This window comes from Falco cherrug, chromosome Z, assembly GCF_023634085.1.
Source record: "Falco cherrug isolate bFalChe1 chromosome Z, bFalChe1.pri, whole genome shotgun sequence".
NCBI classification, from domain to species: Eukaryota; Metazoa; Chordata; class Aves; order Falconiformes; family Falconidae; genus Falco; species Falco cherrug.
In genome coordinates, this window is record NC_073720.1 from 3,446,854 (window position 1) to 3,465,152 (window position 18,299).

Genomic DNA, 18,299 nt, shown 5'->3' on the forward strand with positions numbered 1-18,299 from the left:
CATGGCACGCACAGACAGGCAAGCCGACACCAATGCTGCCCATGTAGAGGTGTCCTGCTCCCCTGGAGGTGTCCATGTTTGAGGAGACTACTGCTGTCATCTAAGTAATTTGGTCAACAGAGCTATGGGTGCGATTCACCTGGTTGCACATCAGCCGTGCTCCCAGAAGGACCCACATGACCCACCACACTGGGCATGGAGAACACGGAGAGGAACCCAACTGCTTCTCGGAAGAGCATGCAACCAAAATGGATGAGCCACACCAAGAGCGTGGGAGAGGTGAAGAGCTGGTTGGCAGTGAAGAGTGGCTCAGCAGAGCACAAACCCCATGTCCTGCGTGCCCAGGGCACATCTGATGGAGCCATGCCCTGACCCACAGACCTCCACACCACTGACCAGAAGCTTTGAGAAGGCTGAAGAGCGCTGAAACCAGACGGCCGGGTCACTGCCCTGCCCAGTGAACTTTCTTTGCTCTGGAAATGCCTCACGGAGTTATATAAAAATAACCTGTGGATTGGCTTGCCCCGTGCTTAGGTGGTGATGTCAGGGCAGTAAGCAAATTATCTTTCATCAGTTTGGCTGTATTTTTAAACATGAATTGTATTACTAATTTGAGGGTGCCCTGGCCTGTAGATAATCTGGGCGCATTTAATGGATGACCTTCCTTCAGCGCCTATAGATTAAAATAAGATGTATTTATACCAGGTAGCAGGCTTGACCTCCCTTCCCTGCCTGGTTTGGGAGAAAAGTTCATTGGGAAATCACGTAGCAAGGCGGGGATGCCAAGGGGACATATAAAGAGGTCTCATACAGGACAAGTTTGGGGCATAAACCTGAAGGCTAACCATGTTCGGCATGTTGGGCCTCACCATGCATGATGGGCAGGTCTGGGGTGGCCCATGTTCATGCAAGATAGAGATGGGCTATGGCTCAGCCCACACTCTGACATCCCCCGCTGGACCTTTTCCAGGCTTGGCTGAAGCTCCTGCCAGCAAGGGAAACAGAAAATGCTTTGATCTTGGGGCTCTCCACTCTTGCACCCAAGTGAAAGACCGCTCCTCATCTCGATGCAGATGCAGCTCATGCAATGCTACCCTTTCTTGGCCCAAACATGAGACCTCTCCAAAACAAGCACCAAGCTAGAAGATCCAAGAGGACGGGCCGCTCCATGGAAGAGGAGGAAAATCCATCCTCTACCATCTTTGGTGAGCAGCAGAGTCAAGCGAGATGAGAAGCAGCATTTTGCCGTTGGATCTAAGCCCTTGCTCCAGCCCAGACAGCTGCAGCCGAAAATTCATCCCTTGGGAGTTAGCCACACTTTTTTTAAGACGAGTCCCAAATAACTTTTCCCCAGATCTGGGCCCACCGACTCACGGCTGACTCTGTCAGTGGCAAGTTAGAGGGCAAAAGTTTAGCGTGGGATAAAAATGAAGGTTAATTTAAGCATCGCCACCTTCTGATGGAAAAAAAAAGACACATTTGGGCTTGTTGCTCTGTAAACACAGGGCTCTTCCTCCGGCAGCTCGGCTGTTTACTCAGTCATTGTCAAGGAGGCAGGAAATACTGAGTCAGAAATACTGCACAAAAAGAAATATATAACGCTTAGATATCAGTGCTAGGCGCTATATAAAAAGCTGAGAGAAGCCGTGCTAAATACTTACTCTTACTGGCAATGCGCTACAAAAGGTTGGAGCCTTAAATGGCTCTTTGGAAAGGGCTTGAGAGAAATAAAATGGGTTGGGGGAGGGAGCTGGCAGGCAGGGGCTTTAACCAGCCCTTGTTGCTCTCCTGGAGGAGCACGCCAACGCCTGCTCCCTCCCCAGACCCTCCTCGAAAGGTCTACAACAAATGACATTTTGCACGCTTAACATTGCTGCGTTATTCCCTGTTTATAAAAATAATACTTCTATGCAAGTCCCGGCTTGGAGGAGGTTCTGGAGTGCAGCTTTGCTTTCTGAGGGGTATAACCCAGTGAACTGAGTAGTTTATAGCACTGGCGTTCAGAAGAGGCTCAGAGGGTGCTGGAGGAACCTGTGACAGCACCAGGGAGAGATCGAACACCTCCAACCATGGATGCTTGGGGTCTCACCGAGCACCTCTGAAGCAGAGCTACCACCCACAGCTTCATCAGGAACATCCCACTCCACACGGACACCTCTACACAAGCTCCTTTGCTGTACTAAAACCACCAGACATGGTGGGACATGAGGTGGGACCATCTGCTCTTCTTCCAACTACCCTCAGCAACACTCCCAGCCTCTCTGCCCCACTCTGCTGACACTCTCCAAGGACCACACCACACTGAGACCACACCACACCATCCCTGCCTGTGCTACTGCAGCACAGGGACAATAAGACAAAGCAGAGTAAGACAACAACAGAAAAACTGCTTTGAACCAACAGCTTCCATGTGGGACTGGGAAACAGTAACACAGGAGGCTGAGATTTATTCCCAGTCCTGTGTGGGCTCCCATCACCTCTGCACCCTGATTTCCCAGCTGGCAAGCGGGAACGATTTACTCATCTTCCTCTGCAAAGCGCTTTGGGGTGTGTGACAGAGACATGCAAATCATGGCAATTATTATTACTCCAACAAAGGAGCTATTGACATTTAAAGCAGATAAAGCTTCTAAATTACGGATGACACCCTGTGCCCAGCCTCGCAAAGGTCCCAACTTCACCCAGCCATGAGGCATTTCACTCCCACAGACTTTCATCACATTGTTTCCTCCAAGCTAGGTCTGCACCAGATGAACATGCACCAGCTTCTTCTCAGGGTGTTTTGGCCACTTTGGAAAGGCAGCAAATCTGACCGGTGGCCTTCAGCATGGACCTGGTTTCATGATGGTCACAGCTCTGTGAACATTTCTAATCACAGGGGTCTCCAAAATGCACGGCATGGTGAAGGTCTAGGTTACCAGAACTGTGACCACCATCCTGTGGGCACCTACCACCCATCAGCTGACCACTAGATGATATATAACTTGTATGAAATGCCACTGGCCAATTCTACAAGAACAACCTCCCATCCATCAAACTGACACAAACGGTGCTTATTCCTCTCAAAAGGATTTGGGCAGGAAGGGGAAAGTAAGGTCAGAAAACTCCTTGTTCATCTAAAGGAGAGGCTGAGCAAACTCCCAGGATTAGGAACATCCGTGATTTTTAAATTCCTCAGGTTTGGGTAACTGAGGCAGCTGATAAGCAGAGCCAACAGGAGCTGTGGTACTTCCTGTGTCCCCAAACAGCCTGCAGTGACCTGAAGCTCCTGCCCCTGGTCTCACCACGGCCTCTCCACCTGGCTCCAAATCTGGGAGCAACGGCAATTACCCACCCCATGTGGGCATCTCATCGCTTGAGCTAGTGACCTCTCTGAAGGCTTTAGGGGCTGCAGAGGTGCAAGCAGTTAATTATTGATTTAGTTGAGGTTTAAAGCACCCAGGTGGGAACATAATGATGGCTGTGCAAACAGAAAAGCATTGCTGTTAGCTAGCAGCTGCTAGAGATCTTTGAGCACTGTCTCAGTGGAAGCTGTGATGACCAAGAGGATGAAGCAGCAAGGGCTGTGTACCATGAACAACAAATATCATTTTGTCCAGGTGTAAAAATCTTCTTTAATGACCCTCTGAGTGCAGAGAAAGCAAAGCGAGGAGAAGAGGCAGCCCAAAGGAAATCCTCTGGTGTCCTGTTATCTCCTTCTTTTCAGAATTGAGATGTGGCGATGTCCTGGGAAGATACTATGTCCCACGGGTCAGCACAGCTCACCACCGAATTGGAGCAAATCTCGTTTCCAGAACCAGAACACATTTCTATCTCCACCGAATTACTAAGGCTTATACCACGTTATCACAGGTCCATTCCTCCAAATCATTTTCAAGTGGGATAATGCCCAGAGCAGAAGTACTCTGGAAGAGAGAGTGGGATGCTCTGGGAGCTCTGGCTGCTTCACCAGAGGATGTTTGCCAGTATGTCCTCCAGCGGTACCCAGGTGACAGCGTTGTCTTCCTTGTTACTTAATTTTTATTGCCGCCGTTCCTATCTAGCACCTTTCTGGGTTCCCAAACACGTGCCAGAATGTCAGCTCAGCTGGATAACAGCAGTTTATCACCACTTTAAAGCCCTGTTATCCCACGGACCCGGACACAATCACACAGCAAAATGTCATCGCCTGCCGCAGCCAGCCCTTACAGCGAGCAGAGGGGCATGGACAGCCAGCAGGACACACTGACACAGGGAAATAATGATACCTTTGAAAGCCAGAAGCCAACCTCTCAGTCCCATGAAGAGAGACTGGCAGGGAGACAAGGGACCACAAAGATACACAAATTAATTTCCTTTCTGGGTTGTTGTCAGAGCAGCTGGTGTGCCTGTTCGACCCAGCCCTCCAGGGCTGTAATGCCCAGAGGCAGCTCCTGCTCGGCAGGCTTGGTCCCCTGGAGTGTTGCAGAAGAACCTCCATTAAGTCCTGTTGCTGCAGGAACCATGAGGCAGCAACGCGCCCTTTGCTCTTGCAAGTGTATGTGGGAAAACCTTGGGTTACCTTTGGATGTTGGCAGACACCGTGAGTCCTCTCCCAGGCAGCAGATAGGGGCAAAGCATCCATGTCCCCAAAACCATCCTATCCCCCAGGCCAGTAAATCCCTCCCTGCTACACAGAGGTGGTAGGAAGACAGGCAATCAAGCACAGTGGGTCCCTGCCCATCCCAGCATCTGCAGCAGGGCATGGAAAAAATGTAAAAATGTATTAATATAAATCTCCCAGCCCACGGGCCACGTTCCCCAAAGCATGAACTCTGTGTAAAACCATGCTGGTTTGAAGAAATCCCCCAGGCAAGTGTATAGAGGATGTTTTATATGGGTGGGGAAGGTTTGATGAGCAGTTTTCAAGCCCTTCCCCGCATCAGGGCAAGGTCTGAGCCCCAACACCATCCCCAACATCTGCTCAGAGGCCAATTCTATGCCCGAAAACGTGCCCACTCCATGCCCAATGCCAGCTTGGGGTGGTGACTAGGATGCCAAGAGAGGCCGATGGATGGATCCTGCCTTCAATTGCCACAGCCAGGGGTGTCCTGCCTTGCAGCCCACCGGGATGCGCCAGGGACCAGCTGGATTTTGCCAGCAGGCTGTGCTTTTATTGTAAGCTCTGAACACGCAATGTGTCCTCTCTACAAGGCAAAGGTGCTAAAAGGTCTATTGGGACGGGCCAAGTTTGCAAAGAGGGATATAAAAGGAAGAAAAGTGGCCATGGAGGCAGGTGCTGCTTTGTCCAGGCACCACGAGTGGAGAAATTCCGCTTGCATTTAAAATGAAGCTGCACCTGTTGAAATTCAAGTCTGCCCAAGGATGAATGAAACCAGGTAGGGAAAAAAAGCAGTCAGCTAACCCTGTTTGCCATTGGGAGCTTTTCTGCACAGACGCGCTTGGTTTATGTTGGCTTAGTCCTATGAGGGATTTTCCTGGGTGCCTGGGAGCTGGCAACAAGATGCTCTCCCTGTGGGATGCTAAGCTCTTTCTAGTGAGTATGTGCTTGGTGGTGCTTCACCGCAGGGTGGGACCACCAATCTGCTGAGCTGGCTGGGGATTGTAGGACATCAAGGCTTGACCTCTGCTTCTCCGTAAGCCAGGACTGATGGATGAATGAAGCCTGGTGGCTTCCCTCATCCCCAGAACCTGCCCGTGAAGTGGAAGACCCCAAGCTGGGTGGTGCAGGGAAGCAGACAACCTTTGGATGGACCTCAATGCACACAGATAGCTACAAACAGTTCCAAGAGGCAGGAAGTGTTATAGAATCACCAAATGGTTTGGGTTGGAAGGGACCTTCAAAATCCCTCTAGTCCAGCCCCCTGACATGAGCAGAGACATCTTCCACCAGACCAGGTGGCTCCAAGCCTCATCCAACTTGGCCTTGAGCACTACCAGGGATGGGGCACCCACAGCTGCTCTGGGCAGCCTCTGCCAGCGCCTCGCCGCCCTCACTGGCAATAGTTTCTTCCTTCCATCCAGCCCAAATCTCCCCTCTTTTGATTTAAAACCATGCCCCTTGTCCTGTCGCGACAGGCCCTGCTAAAAACTCTGTCCACATCTTTCTCCTGAGCCCCCTCTAAGTGCTGCAAGGCTGCAGTAAGGTCTCCCCGGAGCCTTCTCCTCTCTGGGCTGGACAACCCCAGCTCTCCCAGCCTGTCCTCCCAGCAGGGGTGCCCCGGCCTCTGACCATCCCCGTGGCCTCCTCTGGCCCCACTCCAGCAGGTCCAAGTCCTCCCTGTGCTGAGGACCCCAGAGCTTTACTATGGCCAGAGATCTCGGCTTTCTCCTTTAAAAGAAAGCAAAAAAAAAAAAAAAATAGAAAGAAAGAAAGATGGATGCATGAAATCATGGTGGATGGGAGAGCACAGGGTGTCATGCCTGGCAAATTCATCATGGGATGGGTTTTCCCTTCATCTTCCCAGAGCCTGAACTGCATGGGTGAGGAGGGAACCGGAGGAGTTAATGGACTACCAGTCAGAGATATTTGTGGCACCCTGAGTTTGTGTAAAGTTTCATACCGGGACCCTTTTCTAAATTCTTTTGGTCATGGGAGAAAACATTGCAACTGTTTAGTCTGCAGGGAGGTGATGGCTCTGGCCCAGCACTCAACATCACTGAGCAAACATGCTGGAAAGCAAAGGGGCTGACACCCCTCTTGTCTCCTCCCTTGCTTTTCACTCTGTCTCTTCCACCACCGTGGCCAAACATCTGATGGGCATCAGGGTTGGTGCCGAAGCTCCCTGCTGGAAACACAGCTCTGGGCTGCCTGGGATGGGGGACAAGCCACCACTGAAAGCCAGGACCTGGAGGTGAAGTACCAGTCTGCTAAAAAATATTATTTACACAAAAGAGTTCAGAAAATCTTTTCTCAGGGGCTAATACTTATGAATCCTATGAAGCCAGGGAGATTCTGCTATAGGAAATGTATTTGGCTATTTTGTTTCAGATGGATGTAAAAGATGCATGAATCTTCTCTGCTTATCCCCTGAAGCATGGAGGTATGGAGCACCAAACAACACCTCAAAGCTGCCTGTCTATGCCAGAACAGCTGAGATTACAGAAAAGAGCTGGAGAAAACAACAGTAAACTGCAAAATGCCGCGATCCCTCCAAACTTTCTTTCTTAAAGGGATACTCATGATTACCGCGGCATATTTTGCAGCATTGGCAGAGTGGCAGACTGTCAGCATCACCACGTAAGACCACTGGAATATTAGAGAGATGCAAGGAAACAGACCTAACTCTTATCAATGAAGCAGAAACGGAAAGGTTTTCTTTTTCCAGCCTGACACTACTTCCTTAGCCAGTGCACACTTTGCTCTCACTGTCTTCCCCTCCAGTTCCTGCTGCTCCTGGGCTAGGGGTGATATTGCTGGGTTTGGGTTTCCAGTGCTGCCAGAGATGCTCCTCCTAGCCCTTCTTTATTAAAAAAATAGTATGTAGAGCAACAGTAATAAAAGAAAGAAAGCAAGCAAGCAAGCAAGCAAGCAAGCAAGCAAGCAAGCAAGCAAAGTGGAGGAATTTATTACTGGGAGGGGAAAAGGAAGCACTGGGTTTGGATGCTTGGCAAGGGGGGAAAGCATGGGGGGCCACCCAGGGGTGGCAGCACTGCTGATGAGACCAGAGGACATGTCATGATGGGGTGGCATCATCTAGCCATGCAACATTTACTCATTTACTCCTGTCCTCAAGACTCAGATGCTGTGTTTCGCACCGGTATCAGCCCCAGCCAGGTGTGGGACAGGGATGTGAAACAATTCTCATGTGCCTCATTCCTGACCCGCTGCATATCCTCCAGCACCTCTGCTCCTGGGACTCACCTCACCAAAGCCACTTCACACCAGCATTTTGCATTTGCTTGTTTAAATGTCAGCAGCAGGAAAAGATGAGGCTGTGCAAAATGATACCCACAGGGGAGGTAAGAGAGATGTGGACTCCATGGCAGCACCGATTCTCCAAATCCAGATTTTGACAGGTAGGTACACACAAACATCCAGCAGTGAAAAAACCTGAGCCTAAACCTGGCCAGGGGATGCTGAGGGTGCCCATGCTGTGCTACCCACGCTGCAGGTCCCATGGGACCATCCCTCTGAGGTGCCACCACAGCAGGCCAGCTGTAAAGACCAGCCAAAATCCGCTCGGGGCAGGCTGGGCTTGAGCATGTCAATCAAACTCCCTCAGCTGGAAACTAAATTTGGCATAAATTCTTGTGGCTCAGCTAGAAATCCTTAAAAAAGAAGAGATTTCCTGCTGACAAGCACAAGAGCATCCCCCATATCCCATAGCCGAGTGACACCAGGGATGGGCAAAGCACAAGCTACCCCATTTTTCCCCCCTTCCCAGGAAAAAAGAAAAATAGGTACTGTGCTCTCCAGCATCCTTTTAGCCAAACCCCAACTCTGGGGTGATGCTGGCAACTGCATCTGCTCTGACCTTGGCTCAGGAGGTGAGGTCCCTGGCACCTGCTTCTCCAGCATGCTCCTCTGCCAGAAGGATGCTTCACCCCCTAGCAAAGTGACAGGGGGACGTGGGGGTTTGCAGGATGGGTCCCAGGCAGGGCAATGCCTTGCAGGGTCCCAATGAGCCTCCAAAAAATCCTGTCCCCAGGCCAGGTAAAGAGAACCAGCAGGGCTGGAGATGGCAAGGCGGCTGTGGGTAGCAGCAGGAGGGATCTTCCAACCCCACAGCATCCTGAAATCCCCACCTCAGGGCGGCTGCAGCAGCCTGAGCCGGATTTATGCCAGAGTAGGCAGGAGCAGATGGTCTGGCGGGAAGGTGCCTTAGGCTGGCTGAATCCCTGGGCTGGCAGGAACATGCTCCCGCATCCCGGGACTGTATTTGAGCCTTTCAGGAGAAAACAGACAGCCGGAGCTGATGCCAGTCCAGCCTGGTCTGAGGGGATCTCAATGCTGAAGTGTCCCCCCTTCCTCCAGCATAGCGGGTGCAAGGGTGTCCTCAGGCATTTCCTCACCTCTCATTCAATGGATAAATGGATTTTGAGGTTGTTTAGTTGTTCCGCCCCTCCCCCCCCCCCCCCCCCCCCCTTCTCCTACCAAAGCCTCAGGGGCACCCTGTGTGGCCCTGAGCATCCTCATCCACCAGCAATGGCTGGGAGCAGCTAGGAGCCCACCCCACGGGTCACTTGCTGCCCAGATCTGGCCCAGAGCTGCAGGCAGGCTGTGCAGTCTGCAGTCTCCACCTAGAGCCCGGCAGAGCCTCTGCTCCACACTGCTTCTGCGCTACAGTCCATGCACAGGCTGTGCACGGGTCCCACCAGCCAAAGGCCCCTGGTCTGAACCTGGCTGTACTTTGAGCAGGCAGCAGCTCAGCCAGGGATGCTGACACTGCTCACCACCATACTGCAGGACCGAGAGGAACCTCTGCTAAGTCCCACCACCACTTGAAGATGCCCAGATAGGTCATTCACTGGCCAGCGGAGATGATGGGACACCAAGTACTATCCCTAAGGTCACATCACATGCTGGAGCAGGGGCTGGTCCCCACCATGGCTGTGAAGCCTTGGCCCCTCCAGGGTGAAAAGGAGCCAGGAGAAACCACACACAACTTATTTACGGTAGTAAAGCTGATGGCTATTTTTTCACGACACACCTGAGCATTGCAATATAAAAATCTTACCAGTGCACTGAATTCAGGTCAAATATGCCATTCTTTCAATCCTAAAGGCTTTATTGTTTTCTGGGTTTTCCTTTTTTTTTTTTTTTAACACAACTTAGTCCTAGTCCTGCTTACCATCAATCTCTCAGCTGCACAATGCCCTGCTACTCACAACTCAACACCTTCTCTGTGCACAGCCTCAAGCCTGGCTGTGTTGGATGGACTCCAGCCCCTGGCTACTTGCAGGGCAGTGGGGACGACCCTCATGGCATCCCCCTGTGCTGCCCACTGGTACATCAGTGGCCCTAGGGCCACCTCCAGCTGCAATTCAGCTCCTCAAGTCTGTGAGCCCTGAAACCCACCCCTGGGCTTGGGCTGAGGACTGATGGGCAGTGCAGCCCCACAGTCAATTTAAATTGGGGTGCAGCTCAGCTGTTCCCAGCTCGGAGGGCTCCTAGTGCCTCTGCGCCACAGCTCCTGTCCCCGTCCCCTCCCTCCTATCAGTGGGAAAATATTGCCTTTTTTTTTTGCTCTCCATTAAAACCCCTGATCTTGGGTTAAACCCCTTTCTGTGCTCCATTAAAACCGCCCTCATTTCACCATCAGCCCCCAAGGAGGCGATGCACGGGTGCTCCCTCACCCCCGCCATGTCCCTGCGTTGTGGAAAGGCTGCGAAGGGCCCGACGGCTCCTACAGCCACCGCTCCACTTGGGAAAAGCGGCAAGTTTAAAGCACGCAGCTTGATATTTAATCTCGGGCTCTCCAATAACTCACAGACCCGCATGGAACCTGTCTGCCAGCAGCTCCCGTAACCTCGATGGCAAAGCCAGGCGAGCTGCATTACTCCGGGCAGACGGCAATGCTTTGGCCAGTCTCACGGGTGACGGCGCGGCCAGCTCTAATTGATGCCCAGCTCTTCCCTTCACCTGCTGGCACGGGCAGGGTGCCAGCCCGCTCCCCTGGCTCCCTCTCCTGCTCGCTGCCGACACTTGCATGGGTTACGTTTGGCCCTGGATGACTAGGCAAAATAATCGAAAAATTAGAATAAACCCATAAAATTATTCAAAATAACAGAGCAATAAATATTAAAATAAAAATTTAAAAAATACAATAATAAATACTCTGTTACAGAATTACAGAGCACCTTCAGAAGCACAACTGGGGGCAAATGAGAGGGAAGGCATCTCCTTCCCGCTCCTTCTTTTCCCCATGCTTGAGAGCAGGAGGATGCAGGCAGCTAGGGATGCTCCTCACAGCCACCATGGGGCTGCGTTCCCTTTACCCCTGCAAGCCTGTATATATACCACGTAAATCTGTGTGTACATGAATTTAGAATTGCCTTTGAATTCCTGGGCACATAGAAAATAAATTCCATCTGCAAAGCTGTATTTAGCAGGCAGCTTTCACCGGTGAGCCCCACAGCAGTATATGAAACCAGGACAGTGCTGTCAACATCAGCACAGAAATGTAAGGAAAAAGGTTTCCAAGCTCTGAAAGTTTCTGCAAACCCCCAAATGAAGGGGTTTACACAAGGGCAGCATCATTTGCCACCTCTGCCTGCGCTGGGCTCCTGCGGGGCTGCCAGAGCCCATTGCAAGCATCATCTCTGAGGTTGACCACCCAGATGTCCCTCATCCCTGCAGAAGAGCTGTGGGGAGCAGCTCAAGCCAAGGAGGCTTTCCCCATTGAATTACCACCTCACCTTGGGAAGAGCCCATCAAACCCTTCTGGAAGAGAAACCCAAGGCAGCAACGCTGGGCTCATGCATAGGTCGAGGAGATGGATGCGGCGCGGCTCCATGGAGCCGAGCATGCAAACCCTCACCGCTGCGGCACTCGAGATGCGCACCTTTATGGCTTTAGGGTTTGCCCCAGGGACCTTGGGACTCTTTTTTTCCCCCCTCCTGTCTTTCATGAAGCAACCTCTCTGATATCTCCTAGGCAATGTCTTTTCTGAGACAAGTGGTACTACTGCGCCTTCTGTGCACAAACCGGACCATCTATAATTCAATTAAATTAAAAACAGCCACGGAAAGAGGGACGATGGGTTTTGTGGTCAATGCTGGACATGGCGTACAGGTCAGATGCTCTCCAGCTGTACTCAGATCCTCCTGCCACCGTCAAACCACAAACTGTTCCTCACCAAAGACCTAGACCTTAATCATGTTAAGGGGGGAAAAAGTCTGCCTTTCAGCATTAATCATGTATATTACTTCCACAGCCCAATTCCCACAGTATCCCCCCGGTGTCTTTATCCTCACAACGCCTATGATGCAGAAAGGGTGGCTATCACTGGGAGGTTACGTTGTTTGCTCAAATAAGAGGAAGCCTACGGGAAAGGAATGATTTCAGCTCATTCCTCCCAGATCCTCATGCTCAGCATGGTAAACCCTTCCCATTGCACCCTGATTTACTGAAAGGAATCAAACAATTCCCCAGTACCTAATGCCACATCATCTACATCCCAAGATGGGATTCAAGCTAGATTTTCCTCTTCCATCCTCTGCCTGGGTCAACAACAGATTTTTGGCCACCGCCCTGGCTGAGCCCCTCCAGAAGTAGTCACACCAACTACCTTAAACCCAGTTGAGCGCACTGAAATCGAAGTGCAACCTCTGCCAAAACCCATGGGGTTCGACTCAAGTTTCTACCAGAGCAAAGCACAGCACCGAACCAAGGGCAGGACATTTCTGGGGCATTAAGAGATTAAACTAAGATGATGAAGAAATCCCGCATAGGTATGCATTAGGGTGTGTAACAGGGTATACAACAGAGTATGCACTAGGGAATGCAACAGGGTGTGCAGTAGGGTATATCAAAGAGTATACATTAGGATATACCATAGGGTATGCGATAGAGAATGCATTAAGATATACCATAGGGTACACATTAAGGTATGCATTAGGGAATGCAGTAGGGTATGCAGAAGCTATACATTAGGGTATACCCATAGGGTACGCAATAAGGAATGCAGCAGGGTAGAGCACAGGGTATGCATTATTTTATGCATCAGGGTATGCCATAGGGTATACAGCAGAAATAGCCCTTCTCCACTGGCACCAAGGCATTTCCAACGACAGGGACGTACCAGGCGCTGGCTCTGGCTGCACGCCAGCGTGTGCTCTGCAGCGGGCTCTGCAGCTCTGTGTCAAGATGTTAGTTTCACGGTGGTGTGCGGTTGTTTTTTTTTTTTATTAAAAGAAGGTATCAGCCTTCTGTTTGATGTGCTGTTGGCCATGGTTGCTAAGGGGAGCAGTGTACAATTACAGTCCCAGTGATGTCCACTCTAATAATACACTTGGCTCTGCATAGCTCAGATGCAGACACAGCTCTGCTATAAAGAGCACGGCCATTTCAACAGAGGAATACTCCAACTTATGTTACACGTAAAGGGTTTGTGGCACGTTGCTTAACACTCCCCCACTGAAAAAAAAAAAAACCCAAACCACCACAGCCTGGATACGCCAGTGAGTGAAAACTATGACAAGCAAAAACCTCTCACAGCACGCTTACTTTCAATTTATTAATTAAGAAGGTATTTCTAAAAGGGGTGAAGAAACCATACATGTGTCCATCAAGATGTTCTTGCATGGTCCTGTCTGCCCAAGGTCCCTGGGCCCAGTTCAGTCAGGTCCATCCCAAGGGCTCACACAACTCAAAATCGCTCCTTGAACAAACACCGAACCAAACTCCATGAGCAGAAAATCAAACCCAAATTAATCCCCCCGAGTGCTGAGACCCTGCAAGAATCTGCCAGAGCTTTTCCAGCTGCCCACCCCATGACACCCCTTTCCACATCTCCCTTCAGCATCCCAGAAGATTTGCGGCACCCAAATTCAAGATTCAGCCAAGATTTGGGACCAAAATACAGAGCGAGGGATAAATTCAAACCAGAGTTTTGCAACAGATCCCCTTAGAGCCTGAAATGGTGCAACACTGGCCAGTGGGATGCTCCTTCGATGACCTGCTGGCAGGGAGGGGGATGATGTGACAGCATCCCCGTGCTGCAGTGCTGGCATCTGTTTTGGGACCAAAACAACTCTCCTGAGATAAGCTGTGAATGTGTGCAGCCCCTGAGCACGAGCACCTTGTCAGCAGCTGAAAATACAAGAGGAGCCAGGTTAAAAAGGTAGTTTACTCTGTTTATTGCCTGTTCTGTGGGAAAACCCATTGCTGCTTGTTTTAAGGTCTGGTGGGGTATAGGGATGCTGGTAGGGTGGCTCAATGGGTTAATGCATTCATTTGTGAGATCCTCTGGTGGGGCTGACCTGTTGCCATCACAGTCCCGAGAGAAAGGGACAAACAAGCCCCTACAAAACAGGAGCATCTGCCGGGAGCAGATGCGGGGGCAAGCGGTCCAGCCCCAGGCGCCAGCAGCACAGGGGGGATCACGTTGATCCTGATTTATCACACCCCGGCAGAGTAATTCCCCAGCTCGCCAGTGCCTGGTGAGCCGAGCTCCTTATGTCCGGGGATCAGATTAGTCTGAAAGGTGCTAGAGAGACATAAATCCAGCTCTGGAGCAAGTGTTTTTTTTAAGTATTTTTTTTTTTTTAATTAACGGTGAAGTATCTAGAAATGGTTGATGAAAAATATCTGATGGTGGAGGGGCCACTACTGGAGCTGTGTAATGTTATACCATCAACCTTATGTCAACATCATATTGATACGGACATATCAACATTGTATCACCAACCATATATCCATGTATCATACTGATAAATTAATATATCCATAGGATATCCATATCACTCCATAACATCCACATATTATCCAATATACCATATTGGTATTGATAATATATCATTTATCAGTATCATAAATCCCCTTATTTGCCCCATCAAGGCAGCTGTGGTGAGTCTTTTGTGCTTCATACCTGGGTTTGTCTCCAGCCAGGGCTGTCAAGCCTGAACACATCACAAAAATTTCCAGTTTAGGGCTTGACCAAAGTATTTAATGAATCAGTGTGAATGCATCCAACTATTTTGCTTGGGAAAACTAACCGTGCTTGCAGAAAGTCAAAATCCTTTACTATCAGAAAGGAAATGTTAAATTATTAATTTCACACAGCACTTTTCTTTTGACCTGTAGTGATCTGTCACCTTTTGCCCCACCAAGACATTTTAAAAAGATGTGCGGTTTGGGGCTGAGCAAATCCCTTCTGCATATTTTACTATGCTCCAGCACATGAACTCAGTCACCCGCACACCCTGCTCACTCTTTGCATTTCATTTCTTCCCAGCTGTCCACAGCACAGACATCATGCTCCCATCACACCAAGACTGGCTACATGTTCCTGGGAAGCACTTTGGGACTCTCTGGAGATGTAAGATATATTATTTATCCTACACTCCTGCTATGAAGAGCTGAATATGAAGCCAGTTATTATTGCACATGATGCTATCGTATAAATCAGCCTACTGGGTCTGTTAATAGGGTTGGAAGTGCTGGGGCAAGGGAAGAAAGCACGTTGCAAGAGTCCTCCCTAACCCAGGAGGACTGCCATCATCCCCAGTTTTTGGATAGAACTCTGCTGCTCCCTGGTCATTGCTCCTGGACTTTTGGATTTACTCAGCAACACTCAGCCGGAGGAAGATACAAGCGTGACCTGGCATGGGAAGAAGAGTGAGATGCACGAAGGGTTTAGAGCCCCCTCCAGCCCCTTTGCTGCTAAATCTGGGATTGACCTGACCACAATTCATCTCCTCCTGCTTTATAATTGCTTTGGAAATAAACTGATCAGGAAAAAACCCACTGCCTGGTACCTGCAATGGGCAGGCATGTGCTGCCCAAGGGCTTTGAAGGAGCAGGCACAGGGAGAGATACTGGGTTTGATATGTGCCCAGAGCACTGAGAGAAGCAAAACTATACCAGTGATTTTGCAGAATTATCTTAGATATTAATTTTGATTTTAAAATATTAATTTTGATATTAAGATTTAATCTCAAATATTGATTTCCGTTATTTTATTTTGCTCCTTATTTCCCTGCTTGCTGTCTTGCCCATAAGCCAACTCAGCCCACACAAGGTACAGGCAGCCAGGCACAGCAAGGGACAATCTCCAACATGAGCAAGAAGATGTATCAAAAAGTGGAGCGATGCTGGGCACCGAACGTGTGCTGAGAACGGAGAGATGGAATGAGAGGTTTGTGCATGCCACAGACAACACATATGTGTGTGGGAACTGCCAAACGGAAATGCATATTAAATTAAGGATGGAAATTCACAGTTTCAGCCCACGGCCTGTGTCCAGACAGGCAGAAAGCTGGAAGGCCACGTAACACCCTCCCAGAAGGCAACCCTGCCTCTGATGGCAGCATTACAGCAAAGCACACTCCCCCCAGCAGACTGCGGGCAGTTGAGGACACACCTATTTCCTCATCATCCACCATCATCATCATGGACCAGTTATCAGAGACACCGCTTTCTTCTCCAACTTTGCTGTCACTGATGGTTTTGGAGCTGAACAATCAACCAGTGCTGCACATATCAATAAACATGTCACCCAGAATAATTTGCAAATACACAAATTATTTCAGAATTTCAGGTTGCAATCAGAAACTAGGAGCGAGTGCTTCAGGTGACGCAACCAACAGCCTACTTAGGGACCACGACTCAACTTGCTACCTCTGGTTGCTGAGATTGACTTTAGCCAAAAAGAGTGGCAAAGACCCTCCAAGGTGACTTCTCTTCATGCCATGGGGATGCTGCCACAAGCAATCCACTCATTTCGCACGTAGGAGCTGGTGTGAGATACCGTAATTCCAATACAGCTCATGAAATGGGAACGATGAGCCATCTGACAATGCCCTCAGCGCCACGTTATCTATAGCAACCACGAAAGATGTGCACAGACAAAACCGCAGGTACGCTTCTGTTCTCCCATCATCTGGGTTCAACAGGAATTTGGTAACAGCTCAGCTCCTGTCCAAGCGTACAGTAAGAGCAGGTGGGGTGAAGCTGCAGGCATCTAACCAACTAATTCTATTTCATTACCTGCAACATGTTGAGGAGCAGACTCCGGAATTTAGTTCCTTCCACCATGAAAAGGGCCATTTTGTCACAGAGCTTGGCTGCCGTAGAAGCAAAGCTGCGGTCTGTCACTGCTTTCTGGTAGATGGTCTTTACTATCTCCCCCAGCATCTCCTCAGAGTTGGTAGAGTTCTGGGCCTCCTCCATGAACGTGGTGAGCTTGGAGTCAACGTCGCTGCTGTTATTCCTCATGCTGTTGAGGATTTCAATTAATTTGTCCATTTTGTTTTTTTCAGGATTGGTGGTTTCCACCGTGACTTCGTCCTGGTCCGTGAAAAGGGAAAGACAAGGCGTCTGTTACACAAGGAAAAAACAGATATATCAGCCCTTGTCCTTCCACAAACAGCAAAGGGGGAAGGGGACTGGGGAGACATATAAACAGAGAGAAAAATCAAAGCATCAGCGGTCTCATCTCAGCACTGAAACCCACAAGTCAACAATTCCTACTCCAGAAATGTTCTTTCTCCATTTCCCACAGTACTCAATCCCAGAGCCCTCCCCCTTGGCTCAGTGAGAAGGTATGTTCAAGGGTCCTGAGCCAGGGTGCCAAGGTCTGACCACCTCCGACAGGCCCTTTGCTGCTAAATCTGGGATTGACCTGACCACAATTCATCTCCTCCTGCTTTATAATTGCTTTGGAAATAAACTGATCAGGAAAAAACTGGGACTGGTTTCCGGGGGTGGCTGCAACATGGTGACAATGGGCATTTTTTGCCTCTATTTTGAAAGTGCACTGATATTTGCAAAATGCTCAGATAACAATCCTACAGGAATATCTACTTTTTAATATATCTAATGCTCTAAATTGAGACCAAAGACACCACATAACCCCAGCATTAGAAAAAGTCTTAACTTTTCCAGTTCTCAGTTTTCCTTTACACTTCCTTCTTTACACTTTTCACTTCACATCATCACCACAGAATTTACAGCTTCTTTTCAACATTTAACTCTGCATTTGCCCCTTCTCCCCAGTGTAAGGCATGCAACCTCCTTGCTCTGGTCTGCTCCCTTCTCCTCCAGTTCAATCTTAAACCATGCTATACAATTCAAACCTGCAGTTTTTCAGACAACCCCAACACCAAGCAGCAGCTGGAGTTGTCAAAAACGCCCATCAGGAGGCCAGTTGTGTTGACAACACGCACCCAAAAGTGGGTGTTACGTGATGCGTTTCTTATAAAAGTATAAATTTGCAGGGAGAGCATTAAAATGAATACTCTGAAAGTCTCGGCTATACTCCCATTGCTTTAAAGAACATAAAAATAACCAACAAAATCTCTTCCTCCCCCTCATGCCACATACATAAATAGTAAATGCACATGCATCCAAAAGGTATACATTTCCAACATGCACTCCCATGGAATTGTATATGTTCAGGTTATTTTTGCTACGCGTTTTGGCAATCTTATTGGAGATAGCCCCATGGATGCATTTTCCAGTCTGACAAAAGAATCTTAAGAGAAAGAATCTGAGTTTCACAGGGAGCAAATGGAGATATCATCTCCAAATTCCTCAGAAATCTGAGGCCGAATATTGTTTCCAAAAAGGATTTCTCCTCCGTCACTTGCATGCAATAGTTTTGTTATTGTTGGGTTGTTGGAAGGAAGGGGGAAAGATAAGGGAGTTTCAATTC

The 18,299-nt window shown here is 49.4% G+C and overlaps 1 protein-coding gene across 6 annotated transcripts in view; it reads right to left on the minus strand.

Annotated features, from left to right (window-relative positions):
- Positions 1-18,299, minus strand: part of CTIF (cap binding complex dependent translation initiation factor) — a 141,521-nt gene that overhangs the window by 20,055 nt on the left and 103,167 nt on the right. For 3 of the 6 annotated variants that reach the window (XM_055698878.1, XM_055698876.1, XM_055698874.1), the window contains one exon: positions 16,634-16,933. In XM_055698878.1, the coding sequence (XP_055554853.1) occupies positions 16,634-16,933 (300 nt within the window). Of the gene's footprint in view, positions 1-16,633; positions 16,964-18,299 lie in introns of all 6 variants that reach the window. The other 3 variants (XM_055698877.1, XM_055698875.1, XM_055698873.1) reach the window with 1 other exon arrangement.